General features: G+C 32.0%; 1 protein-coding gene and 1 long non-coding RNA gene across 3 annotated transcripts; one reads left to right on the forward strand and one right to left on the reverse strand.

Moving 5' to 3' along the window:
* Positions 1 to 214: 214 nt before the first annotated feature.
* On the reverse strand, positions 215 to 5,659 carry LOC103499251 (myb family transcription factor PHL11). Of its 2 annotated transcripts, XM_008462216.3 has the most exons (7): positions 4,787 to 5,659; positions 3,725 to 3,801; positions 3,569 to 3,632; positions 2,927 to 2,966; positions 2,530 to 2,599; positions 2,042 to 2,442; positions 215 to 605 (listed from the first exon to the last, which is right to left on the reverse strand). In XM_008462216.3, exons 1-7 carry the CDS (start codon positions 4,911 to 4,913, stop codon positions 602 to 604), a joined length of 783 nt encoding a protein of 260 aa, XP_008460438.2. In that variant the 5' UTR covers positions 4,914 to 5,659; the 3' UTR covers positions 215 to 601. The 2 variants fall into 2 exon arrangements, with proteins under 2 accessions (XP_008460438.2, XP_050939713.1); XM_051083756.1 differs by lacking the exon at positions 215 to 605 and having other exon boundaries at positions 2,038 to 2,442; positions 4,787 to 5,389.
* Positions 1,475 to 2,664, forward strand: LOC103499250 (uncharacterized). Its single transcript, XR_007820268.1, has 2 exons — positions 1,475 to 1,582; positions 2,175 to 2,664. It is a non-coding gene; the product is annotated as an uncharacterized LOC103499250 (long non-coding RNA).
* Positions 5,660 to 14,045: the final 8,386 nt, after the last annotated feature.

Genomic DNA, 14,045 nt, shown 5'->3' on the forward strand with positions numbered 1-14,045 from the left:
GGTAAAATTGACTTTTCACCTTGCTTTCGTTCTAAAACTCAATTTAAAAAAAAAAAAATCCAAACCCCTCCTCTAGTTCTATAATTAAGTCATGCAAAATTAATTGTATTTTAACTTTAATTTTCTAAAAGCATAACTGCCCATAATTATTTAACAATACAATGCCAAAGAAAGTAAACATAAAACAACAAAAAAACCAAATATGGATACAAAATGAGAGATCCCAAGGAGCAACTCGATCCACTGGGTAAATGGTAGGTGAGCTTAATAAGAAACTCCAAAGTCTGGGCTTTGAAAAAGAATCGTATACAAATATAAAGACTTCCAATAAATAATGATAAGTTAAGAAAACACGAACATTATACCAAACAAAATATGTCTATTTTACAAACTAGAGAAAAATAAGGGGTAAAAAAAATGTGAAATTATGGTATTTCAACCTTCTGAAATTCTTCGTTCATATGAATAAAGACAAGTGGCAAATGCAAATGGAGACTTGAGGCTGGAGTTGGACATTTTTACCACATATTCTCAAAGGCTGGAGGAGAAAAGGCTTCAAAACATTATCTCAAGAAACGAACTACACTTGCATGAATCTGATTTACCTGAAGATGTTTTTGTCACGACAGCAAAGAAGCAGTTACGAACTTACTTAGCAAAAACATATAAAAGCATACTTTTTCCTTTGTTCTTTCGAGACCAATGAAAGGGTGGGGATCTTTGAGCTCGAAATTGATGGTACAGTCAGTTAAATTATGTTTATATGAATAAAAGCAACATATATTTTGCTTTTCTCTTCCACCAACCGTGTGTGTATCACACACATATTTGTGTTTTTATGGATGGATTTTTTTAATCAGATATCTTCTATTGAAAAGATAAATGACATGTTTTTGGAGTGATGACTTTCCAAGAAACAAGAAAATCATTATTCCAAATGCGTAAGAAAGATTATACTTCCCCTACTTAAGTACATATTCATACTTGCAGCCCCCTGCCTTGCCTAAGCAAACTTCCACATGATCGAAACCCAGGCCTCCCCTGTATCTTTGTGGAAGGAGAAAGAGCTACTAGGTGCTGGGTATGTGAAGAAAGAGCTACTAGGTGCTGGGTATGTGAAGAAAGAGCTACTAGGTGCTGGGTATGTGTCTACAAATTTTTAATAGGGTAATAATTAAGTGTAACCTAGATTGTACTTAATCTCATACTCCCCAATTATGTACAAGAAAATAATTATTATTTTTTAAAAGTAAAAACTAATTGCCATATGGCAGCTTTTTATTGGATAGAGCAAAGCCTGTACAATAGATGGATAGCCTTAGTTGCACCCAAGTTTTTCTCTTTTTAATAATTATTAGTAGGTGTACAAAGAAATTTCAACTAAATTTGGCACAACGTACCATCATCATCATTTTATGATTTAACTCATCTTTTTTTTTTTTCAGAAATCATTTAACTCATTCTAAACCTTATTATATATTGAAGAAATTGGCATAGAAAAACGAGAGACAACCAGTCGGAAGAGAGAAACTTTTATTAAAAAGTACCAAGATGGACACTATTGACACTCACTCAGTTTAAGGTTGTCTAACTCTCTACCTTTGCTTTATTTCTTCATTTTCTTTATTTTTGCTTGATTTGCAAATGAGAATACAACTCCTATTGATAGACATGAGATCCTTGAGCTAAGTTCGAGGATTTTTCTAGGCTCTTCTAGGATCTAATAATATTATCCTTAACTAAAGGAATTCTGGAGCCTAAAGAAAACCAACATAAATCTAGGAAAATCTTACACATTAATATGTCATTATGACATTAGTTTGACTAATATTTAAGGTAAGAAAGTTTAAAAGAGATAAGAAGAACTAAAGTATATTTTGACATTTTGGCGAGGGAAGAAAAAGCTTAAATTTCGGGGCATGAGGGATGAATATATATAACAAGCTATATGGAAGTGCTTATTCCCTCCCGAAAGTAATCTACTACTATATGTAATAATGCACATGTCAACAAAATACGTACTTTATAGCATGAGTATTACCTTGAACAAGGAATCACTTTGGCCTCAAGTATTTCAGCCCCGTTTGCACTGTAATCATAGCCACCTTTGGAATTCAAATCAAAGTTGATCATATTCTTTTCGACATTAAACTCGTCTGTGTCTCCTTCTGCAGCCTCTACTTTGCATATCTGGATGAGTGAATCAGCGGTCTTCTTACAAACATCATTTAGGTTTGCTATATTTCCTCTTATTTCTTGTTTCTTAAATTTTTCAATTTGATCCGACAGAGCCGCATCAAAATTTATTAACTGCATTTCTGTGCTTTCAAGATTACCAAGGTTACTGTTAATGGCGAGTGCCAGACTCTTTTGTGCATTCTCTAAGATATCTTGCAAGTATTTTCCTTGAGCCTCTATTCTCATTTGCAGTTTATTTTGTACCTGTCTTCACAAGAGCCAACAAAATGAAAATTGATCACAAACTTGAGATTGAGTTTGTTGTAACTAGAAGAATTTAGCAAGGTGTACCTCGAGTTGTTCTAGTATTGTTTTTTGGACTTCAACATGTGATTTAAGAGCCTCAGCAATTTGCATCCCTCTGTTCAAGTAAGTTAAATAAAAAATGGAATATTATTATGCAATAGATAATCTCAGTTTCAAGGATATTTTCCTCCTGTTCTTTTTATCTTAATTTCTACCTAGTAGGAAAACTTTGAACTTCGTAGAAAACCTTACTTAACAAGAAGCTTAGTTTTTCTCAACGATTTAATTTTAGCATCCAAGATAAAGAGAATCAGAAAACCAGTATTATGCTAACTAATATGTTCAGCAAAATACCATTGAAGTCACTGGAATGTCAGTAAAACAGAGAATATTAGAACATATATGCGCATTTTATTTTGATGAGATACACAACAAGACAAACCTCTCATCTTCCTCTACTCCGGAGAAATTGCTAAGAGTACCTGAAAAGTTTATATTTGAATGTATAAATAAATTTTCTAGAGGTGAACACTGAGATGCAAACAAGAGGAATATACAGATAAAACCAGAAGGTGACTTGTAAAATACAAATGCTCAGAAGCATAACAAACTAATTGACAAGTAAAGCCACATTTGATAAGTACCCTTTTGTTTTTTGTTTTTTATTGTTTAAAAAATAAGCTTGTAAACGCTACTTCCACCTATTTTTCGTTTCATTAACTACCTTTTAGGAGTATGATAAAAAACCAAACAAAAATTTTTGAAAAAAAAAGTTATTAAGATCTTGTTTTGTTAGTAAAATTTGGCTTTAAGAAATCAAATATTTACTTAGAGAATATGAAAACATGATGAATAGTTATCGAATGTTCCCCAGTTAATTTCAGATCCACAAAGAATATCAAAATATTAAAAAAAAAATAGATGGTATAATTGGCTTACCCAAAAAAAGAAAAACACAAGGTCACAAATACTTTTAAAATATACTCGACAAGTCCACTCCATTATTAGGGTAAATTTGGGGTAAAATTTGCAGACGCAATCAACAGAGGTCCGTACATATTGTCCTATGTCCATATAGACTTACCGCTGCTTTCATTCCTTTGCTCTGCCATATTTTGCTTTCGTGTTTGCAGTCCAAGTCTGTACTTCTGAAGGTTAAAAAGTTATGTTAGTATCTTATTCCTCTGCAATCAGTAATGAGAAAAATGAGATATCATGAAGCAAAGATTTCAACATTTACCTGCAAATGGCTCTTCAAGTGATACAAAGTCAAGCCCTTTAAACCCATCAATCTTAACACAGACTTGGGCGTTGCTTCTGAGAAAGACAGTCCCCCAATAATAATTATATAATTCATTGCTATGAGAGAAAATAAAGCTCAGATATATAAGCTAACTATAGTAGAATATCACAAGGATATGAAGGATCGCAATAAACGTGAAATTATATTTCTTAATTCTGACTGCTAGACTTAACTATCTATTTCTATCTATGAATATTAAGAGAACGCTAGACTTAACTATCTATTTCTATTTGTGAATATCAAGAGAAGCACCAAGTGTTCTTGCAAAGTCTTGGGCATAAAATGTAGGTAATTAATAAGTTATAAAATTGGGAGCTGCTTAGCCCACCAACTTCATAAGTTAGTGCTAAACAACTCAACTTCAATAGTAAAGCTTTTGAGGTTTACAACATTTATCGAGAAATTCAATTTTTCCATTTTTTTTACTTTACACATTTTATCGAGAAATTTTATACAATTCTAGACCTCATACACGCACTTTCTAATTCTAGTATATTTACTTCAGGAGTAGAGTTCACAACCTCACTCCTCCCTACTCCTTTCTCCAAACATCCCAAGGGAATCAGTTAGTCTTTCTCTTCAAACTTCATTGCTAGAAGATTAGAATTGGTGAAGGGACAAAAAGAAAAGAAACTATCAACTAGACACTTGACCACAATATTGCCATTGAGAGCCCCTAAATGGGAATGCTCATCTAACAACTTAATATATAATCCATCGCAGAAGCTCAGTCGAGAAGAAAACGACTAAATGAAGTTAAATTACGTGTCCTGTCATCCACCAACATAATTTAATCACTACTTCATTTCCCATGAAAATAATCAGTTATCCATATCCCATACACTCGCCCAAAAAATCCCTAATACCTCTCAGTCTCACCAACACAAGATCAAAGAACAAGACTTCAACAAATGTTCAAGATCATCATTAGTTCTAAAAGGTTACAACAAAGATTGCAAATTCCTCAACGAATCATGAAAATGATGAACACGAACTTACTTTCCGGCCCACCAAGCTTGGTGACCGCGTCTACGAAACGGTCGTGAAGATCAGCAGTCCATCTCAGTCTTGGCTTTGGGTCTCTCGTCATCATCACTCCATTCTCATAGGGGTAATTCCGCTCCATTGTCAACCGGACGGAAAATTCCACTCATCGAAACTTCACCATTTTTCTTCTTCCTCCTCTAATTTCAGTCTCTCCGTACTCACCTACCTTTGATTAACAACCCTTGTTCTTCTTCCCAAAACAGATACATTCAATCCAATCACACTTCAATCGCAAGGAAGTTAAGCCAGAGCCAATAAATTTAACACAGAAACACACCTTGACTTCAGTCGGTGATTAACTTGTCCAAACACAAAATAATACTTGCATTGATCCAATAGTTACACTTCAAATTCAAAGATGTGAACCGAATAAAATGGGTGAAGAAGAGAAATTCAAGACGAAAATACAGTCAATTTGAATAAGAAACAATGACAGTGCAAGGAATCATCAATGGCGGGGGAGAAGGGAAGCAAATGGAGCGAAGGACGGCGACGAATATGAAGGGAGCATTAAATCCAAATAGAAAAATCAAGTAAAATTATACAAAGCGTCGAATCTCTTTTCTTTCCGGTCCCCTTCACGGACTCCCAACCGTCCGATTCATTAACGTCTTTTATTGGACGGAGGAGAATGCGGATACTGCGAGAGAGAAGGCAGGCTCACCGGCTGGGCAGTGTAGATGATAGTTTCTATGTGCCACGTGGATGCCAGCGTGGATTATTCGGCCGGCGTACACGGATGAAGGAATATTCCTGGAGTCACGTGGCGCTTGTGTATGTTGCATAGTCGAAACCGAAAAGGCCATTATTGAATCGATATGATGTCGTTTGGGGTTAGACGTTTTTTCCTTTTTCCTTTTTTAAATTTCAATTTATTTTCTTATTTTTTATTTATTTTGAAGTAATGTAGTTTTTTACTTCCCATTTTAGTTCCCCTTTTTTAAATGTCAAAGTTTTGAGTTTAATTTTTATGTTTTAAATTTTATTTTGATATTACTGTAAATATAATGATATATTATAAATGTAGATAACGATAATCTACATAGGTTACAATATTTATATACCTCTCATTCAATTCCATATTGTAACATTCATTTCATTGAATTTCATAATGTAACCTATACTATAATATGTCATATAAATAGAGGAGTGTAATGCTTTTGTAAGACACATCACAATTGAGTTCAATTGTCTTTTCTTCTCTATTCTTTTTTTGTGTTCTTGCAATATTATTATTTAGTTTTTGGTTCTTTATTTCATAACATGTTATCAGCACGATACTCTACAATTTTATCATTTGCAAAAGTTTTACCATGTCAAGTCTTACTAAATTAGAATTTCTAGCTCTTGATATCAATGGTGATAATTATTTATCATGGGTACTTGATGTTAAAATTCATTTGGATGCCATGAATCTTGAAGGAACGATTAAAAAATAAAACACGACTTCAAGTCAATAAAAGGCGAAAGCCATGACTTTCCTTCGACATCATCTTTATGAGGGACTAAAGATTGAATATCTTACGATAAAAGATCACTATGAACTATGACAAAGTTTAAAAGAAAGGTATGATCATTAAAAAAGCGTGATTCTTCTCAAAGCTCGATATGATTGGATGCACTTAAGGTTGCAAGATTTTAAATCAGTAAGTGATTGTCATTCCGCGTTATTTAAAATTTGTTCAAAATTATTGTTATGTAGAGAGAAAAGTTACTGATGAAGATATGTTAGAGAAAACCTTTTCAACAGCAGCAATATCGAGAAAGAGGTTTTAAAAAGTATTCTGATTCATATCATGTCTTCTTGTGGCTGAACAAAATAATTAGTTATTAATGAAAAACCATGAATCTCGACCAACTGGAACAACACCATTCCTCGAAGCGAATGTTGTATTTTTAAATAATATTAATGGTCGAGGTCGAGGACGTGGTCGTAATCGTGGCCGAGGTCGTGGCCGTGGTAGAGGAAGAAGTAATTATACTTTACGTTGTAATAATCATTTAGATTTCAAGAAAACCACAAATGATGATCATAGAAGGAAGACTCCACAAAATAAGAAAATTAAAAGTGGTGAAAATCAATCCTTTCATTGTGGTATGAATGGTCATTGGACTCGTACTTATCGTACATCCAAGCACTTAATCGACCTCTATCAAGCCTTATTGAAGGAAAAAGGGAAGAATATGGAAGTAAACTTTGCCTATCAAGATGATATATTTGACCCTTCCAACATGACCCATTTGGATGTGGTGGACTTTTTGAGTCTCCTAAAAAGAAAAATGATGTTAATGAAGGAGTAGCAAATACTTCCTTTAATTATGATAATGTACAAAACCAATATTTGCATTATGTTTTCTCTATTTAACATTTACCAGTTTATTTACATTATTTACATTTCATGGTTAGATTTTTTTTCTTTTTTACCAAGAGACTTATTGTAATCGTTTTTTTTTAATGAAGAATTATGGACATTTCTCATATTTTGACTGATTCAAAGATAAATAATGAAGACTTATTTTTGGCAGATAGTGCAACTACGCACACAATACTTAAAAGTAAAAAAGTATTTTTCTACATTGACAATGCTTGAAGCAAATGTCAATACAATATCAGATTCTACAAACTTGATTGAAGGTTTTGGTAGAGCAAACCTTATTTTGCCTAGAGGAACAAAATTCACAATTAGTAATGTTTTGTTCTCTAGTAAGTAAAAAACAAACTTATTGAGTTTCAAAGATATACATCAAAATGGTTATCATGTTGAAACTAACAATGAAAATAATATAAAATATCTTTATATTACATTTATTATTTCACATGAAAAGCATATCTTGGAAACATTGCGTGCCTTTTCTTCTGGATTATATTATACTCATATACGAGTAATTGAAACATATGCAACCTTGAACCTGAAGTTCATGGATTTAAATATATTTACTGTTGGCATGATCAATTGGGTCATCCTAGGTCAATAGTGATGAGAAGAATTATTGAAAGTTCTCATGGACATCCACTAAAGAATCAGAAGATTCTTAAATCCAATGAATTATCATGTATTACTTGCTCTCTAGAAAAATTAATTATTAGACCATCACCAGCCAAAGTGGGAGTTAAGTCACCTACATCTTTTGAACGGATTCATGGTGACATATGTGGACCAATTAATCCACCAAGTGGACCATTTAGATACTTCATGATTTTAATTGACGCATCAAGTAGATGATCACATGTGTGTTTATTATCCAGTCGAAACCTTGAATTTGCAAGATTACTTGCTCAAATAATCAAATTAAGAGCACAGTTTCCTGATTATACAATAAAAAACATTTGACTTGATAATGCTGGTGAATTTACATCCCAAGCATTTAATAATTATTGCATGTCAACTGGGATAAATATTGAACATCATGTAGCTCATGTTCATACACAAAATGGTTTGACAGAATAATTTATCAAGCGTTTACAATTGATTACTAGACTATTACTTATGAGAGCAAAATTCCATTATCTATATGAGGTCACGTTATTCTGCATGCAGCATCACTTATACACATAAGACCGACATCTTATCATAAGTATTCCCCAACACAATTAGCTTATGGCCAGGAACCAAATATTTCTCATTTATGAATTTTTTGGTTATGCAGTATATGTTCCAATTTTTCCACCACAACGTACTCAAATGGGACCTCAAAGAAGGTTAGGAATATATTTCGGATTTGAATCCCCATCAAATATTAGATATCTTGAACCCTTGGGGGATGTATTTAGTGCACGATTCGTTGATTGTCATTTTAATGAGACAAATTTTTCAACATTAGGGGGATGAATTAAGAAGTTGAAAAATAAAATTGCCTGAAATGTATCATTATTGTCTCATTTAGATCCTCATACAAAGCAATGTGAACTAGAAGTTCAAAAAATAATTCATTTACAAAGTGTAGCAAACCAAATGCCAGATGCATTTATAGATACTAAGAAAGCGACCAAGTCATATATTCCAGCTGCAAATGCTCTATCTAGAATTTAAATCCCAACTCAGCAAGTTGATACAATTAATGAATCAGTGCTACGTCAAAAGCGTGGTAGACCGATGGATTCAAAAGATAAAAATCCTCGAAAAAGAAAAGTGATCAATAGTCGAAATGACTTAATTGACAATAGAAACATTCAAGAAAAAGTCATGGACACGACTAATGGTAAAAATGTTGAAGAGATTCAAGTATATAAAGATAACAATGAGATCTCGATAAATTATACCATGATAGAAAAAAGGTGGAATAGAACTAATGTAGTTGTGGACAACATTTTTGCGTATAATGTCACATAATAACATTAATGAAAATAAGGATTATGAACCTAAATATGTTGACAAATGTCGTAATAGAAAGGATTGGCCCAAGTGGAAAGAAGTCATCCAAGCAGAACTAAACTCACTCATGAAATGTGAAGTTTTTTGACCTGTACTTCATACACCTAAAGGTGTAAAACCTGTGGGATTTAAATGGGTATTTGTGCGTAAACAAAATGAAAATAATGAGGTCACTAGATATAAAGCACGACTTGTTGCACAAGAATTTTCTTAAAGACCAGGCATTGATTATGAGGAAACATATTCTCCTGTGGTGGATGCTATTACATTAAGATATTTAATTAGTTTGATTGTATGTGAAAATCTTGATATGCATCTTACGGATGTAATTACAGCACACTTGTATGGATCTTTGGAAAATGAAATTTATATGAAAATCCCTGAAGTATTTAGGATACCTAAATCATATAATTCAAACTTTAGAGAATTATGTTCAATCAAATTACAAAGATCATTATATGGATTGAAACAATCAGGATGAATGTGGTACAATCACTTAAGTGATTATTTATTAAAATAAGGTTATCAAAATTATCCAATTTGTCCATGTGTTTTTATTAAGAAATTACAGTTAGGATTTTCGATTATAGCTGTATATGTTGATGATTTAAATATAATTAGAACTCCTGAAGAGCTTTCAAAGGCAATAGAATATCTCAAAAAGAAATTTGAAATGAAAGATCTTGGTAAGACAAAATTTGCCTTGGCTTACAAATCAAGCATTTAGCCGATGGAATTTTTATTCATCAACCGACATATATAGAAAAGATTTTAAAAAGATTCTATATGGACAAAGCACACTCATTGAACATTCCAATGGTGGTTCGATCACTAGATGTAAAAAAGGATATCTTTTGACCTCGAGAAGATAACGAAGAATTACTACTTTCTTTAGTACCGTATCTTAGTGCAATACGTGCACCAATGTATCTTGCTAATAACACAAGACCAGATATAGCATTTTCAGTAAATATATTAGCAAAATATAGTTCTTCTCCAATAAAAAGATATTGGAATGGAGTTAAGCATGTACTTCGTTATCTTCGAGGGACAATTGATATGGGTTTGTTTTACTCAAATAAATCAAACTTTGATCTAGTTAGTTATGTAGATGTTGAATATTTATCTACCCACACAAAGCAATATCTCAAACAGCTTATCTGTTTACATGTGGAGGAACTGCTATATCTTGGCGGTCTGTGAAGCAAACCATGACGGTCACTTCATCGAATCATGCAGAAATTCTTGCAATTCATGAAGCTAGTAGAGAATGTGTATGGTTGAGGTCAATGACTCATCATGTTCGAGGAACATGTGGTTTGTTTTTCAGTAAAAATTTACCAACAATATTATTTGAAGATAATATCGCATGTATAACACAAATCAAAGAAGGGTATATAAAAGAAGATAGAACAAATCATATCTCACCGAAACTCTCTTATGCACATGACCTTGAAGAAAATGATGACATCAGTGTTCAACAAATTTCTTCAAAAGACAACTTGGCGGACTTATTCACAAAAGCATTACCCCACATCAATATTTGAAAAGCTGGTGCACAACATTGGAACACAACGACTTAGAGAACTCAAGTAATGTATTCATAAGGGGGAGTAGAAATATTGCCCTCAAGGAATAGGAATATTGCACTCTTTTTCCCTTGACTATGATTTTTCTCATTGGGTTTTCCTAGCAAGATTTTTAATGAGTCAGTAATTAATGTATAAAAATGATGTACTCTTTTTCCTTCACTAAGATTTTTTCCATCGGGTTTGTTCCTAGTAAGATTTTAACGAGGCATTTATTTTTATATAATATGGATATCTAAAAGGAAGTATTTTAAATATAATGATATATTATAAATGTAGATATCCATAGCCTACATAGGTTACAATTTTCAGATAACTCTCTCATTTAATTCCATATTGTAACATTCATCCCGTTGAATTCCATAATGTAACATATACCATGGTATGTCCTATAAATAGAGGAGTGTGGTGCCTTTGTAAGACACACCACAATTGAGTTCAATTGTTTTCTTTTCTCCCTCTCTTCTCTATTCTTCTTTTGTGTTCTTGCAATATTCTTATTTAGTTTTTGGTTCTTTATTTCATAACAGATATTTATATTTTGAAGTATTTCGTTATTAATTCAACTACTTTTTAATTAATCTTAACATTAGTCTCTTAAAGTTAAATTATATTATAATGAGTTAATAATAATATTAATAAATTGTGTGCAATAAAATACAATATATGAAATGTTTCCAAAAATTTATTGTAAAAATAGATGATAAAAGGTTTCTTAAAACACAATTAATCAATAGTAGGGATTAAATTTGAGATTTGTTTAAAATTTTAAGAACTAAAAATTTAAACTTTGATATCACAAAAACTAAAATTGTAATCTTTTTTTATCTTTAAATGATGTTACAATTCGTTTTTTATCTCGCCTGGTCAAGTTACCTACTGATAAATTGATATCTCACCTGATCAAAATGCCTAATGATCACTTCGCGTACTGTAGTTTGGTCAAAACGCCTAGTAATCACTTCGCATTTTGGTCAGCTCGCCCAGTCAAAATGTCGAGTTGTCACCTCAGCTACAGATCACCTCGTCGACTGATGATGGACAAAACGTGTACTGCAAAATAGAAATAGATTAGAAAATGGTTGAGTCGCGGATCTCACTCTCTTTTAAGACGTTTCGCGACTCTGCTCCTTTGTACAAGGATAAAATAGCCTCGTTCTTTGATTGGTTTTGCACTTGAACTAATACTGAAAAGAATTTTGGGATAAATTTTAAAAGGAACAAAATGGTTGTATGTTTTTTTTCAATTTAGCACAAAAATATATTATTATTTTATTCCAATGATTGACAAACATACATTTATCTATCTTCTCACCGCACTCAAAACTTGGGTGTCTTTAGAGCCCAAACTCATGAGTATTCGTATGGCATAAAGGAGACTTCCACATTGCTAAGCAAGGTGGGAATACAAGTTTTGAATAAAATAATAATAAATATTTTCTTACTCAAAATTTTCATTTAACATTAAATTTTGAAAGGTTGTTTGTTTACCTTTGGATCTTTTTATTTTTAATTTTAAAAGTAAATTAAAATTTAACATTTTACACTTTTACTACCTTAGGGTTTCACAATAACGGTTGACGGAAAAAGAAAAAGAACTTGTAAAAGAAACAATCACTTTTCAATTCTGTCAAAATAATAAAATCTGGAATCGTTTGGTAAATTTTCATTCTTTGTTTCTTGTTTCTCGTTTCTTTTTTTTTAGAACAAGAAACGAGAATGTGTTTGATAACTGTTTATGTTTCTTATTTCTTAAAAAAAGAAACAGAAACAGAAAAGAAACAGAAACAGAATAAGTGTTTGATAACTGTTTCTTGTTTCCTGATTTTCTTCGAAATTTATTATTTACTTTATATATGTTATTTTATTCACATTTAATTTAATTAAACATTAAACAAAAATATATGTCCTCCAGTAAACATAAAAAATAAAATTATCAAAAGTTTATTCATTTAATACTAAGAAGTACCAGTGAACAAATAAAAATAATAACATAAACATGAAAGTGTATTTATCCTTTAAATGTTGCCCAAATTTGATTGGCAATATTATCTCTCACTTTGGCCATTTCTCTTAGATGATGTCGACTCACTTCTTAATTCATCAATTTCAACAACCTCTTCGATATTTTGAGACATCTAGAATGTAATATTAGTTTTAAAGTAAGTTATTATGTCCTCAATATTCAGAAATGAAAGAAACAAAACAAAAGTTAACTTTTAACTTTACTACCTATGATACTTTAGAGAAAAACCTACAATGAAAACCTAGATCTGCGCAAAGAGGAAGACGAAAACTATGGATCTGGCGAAGAGGAAGAGTCAGGCAAAAACTTTGGATCCGACGAAGAGGAAGAGTCCGGCTTATAGAGGAAGACAATGAGAGGCGAAGAGGAAGATGACGTGTAGAGGAAAACGATGATTATTTGAAAAAGATGATGGAGATAAGAAGAATAAAAAGAAACATCACGCAGAGAGGAAAATAGAAAAGGAAAAGGAAACCAATAGAAAAAAATTGAGAAAAATGAAAAGGAAACCAATAGAAAAATAATTAAGAAAAAAGGAAAAGGAAACCAATAGAAAAACAATTGAGAAAAAAGGAAACGAAAACCAATAAAAATAATTGAGAAAAAGGAAACGAAAACCAATAAAAATGATTGAGAAAAAGAAAAAGGAAACGAATAAAAAAATAATTGAGAAAAAGGAAAAGAAAACTAATAAAAATAATTAAGAAAAAGAAAAAGGAAATAAATAGAAATAAATTGAGAAAACATAAAAGGAAACCAATAGAAATAATTGAGAAATAGAACAGAAGAAACACTTTTTGTTCCTAATAATTCCTTATAAAATGAGAAACATTTCTATTTTTCTAGAACAAGAAACAATGAACGTTACCAAACACCTTTGTTTCTTAAAAAATGAAAACAAAAATAGAAAATAGGAAACGAGAGCGTTACCAAACGGATCCAAAAGGACTAAATGCACACGCCAAAACCCATGAAAATATATTTTTGTCTACTCTTTTTCCTTTACCATCTTGTGTGTTTTCGTGTTGTGGTGGAGGAAGATGTTTACGTTAATGGGAGTTTGATATTCATTAGCAAGGCAAAGGGATGTTCACTAGATGATTGAGGAGGTCCTCCTTTACCCGTCTTTAAAGAGAGAGGTGGTTTTTCTCGAGTTTGATATTCACTAGCAAGGCAAAGGGATGTTCACTAAATGATCGAGGAGTTCCTCCTTTACCCGTCTT

This window comes from Cucumis melo, chromosome 4, assembly GCF_025177605.1.
Source record: "Cucumis melo cultivar AY chromosome 4, USDA_Cmelo_AY_1.0, whole genome shotgun sequence".
NCBI lineage: Eukaryota > Viridiplantae > Streptophyta > Magnoliopsida > Cucurbitales > Cucurbitaceae > Cucumis > Cucumis melo.

Excerpts from the sequence above, each read along its gene's own strand:
- LOC103499251 (XM_008462216.3), bottom strand. The coding sequence starts at position 4,913 with ATGGAGCGGAATTACCCCTATGAGAATGGAGTGATGATGACGAGAGAC. Across the intron at positions 2,967-3,568 it reads GCAAAGGAATGAAAGCAGCG|GTACTCTTAGCAATTTCTCC; the intron begins GTAAGTCTATAT and ends TAAACTTTTCAG. Across the intron at positions 2,600-2,926 it reads GGAGTAGAGGAAGATGAGAG|AGGGATGCAAATTGCTGAGG; the intron begins GTTTGTCTTGTT and ends TTACTTGAACAG.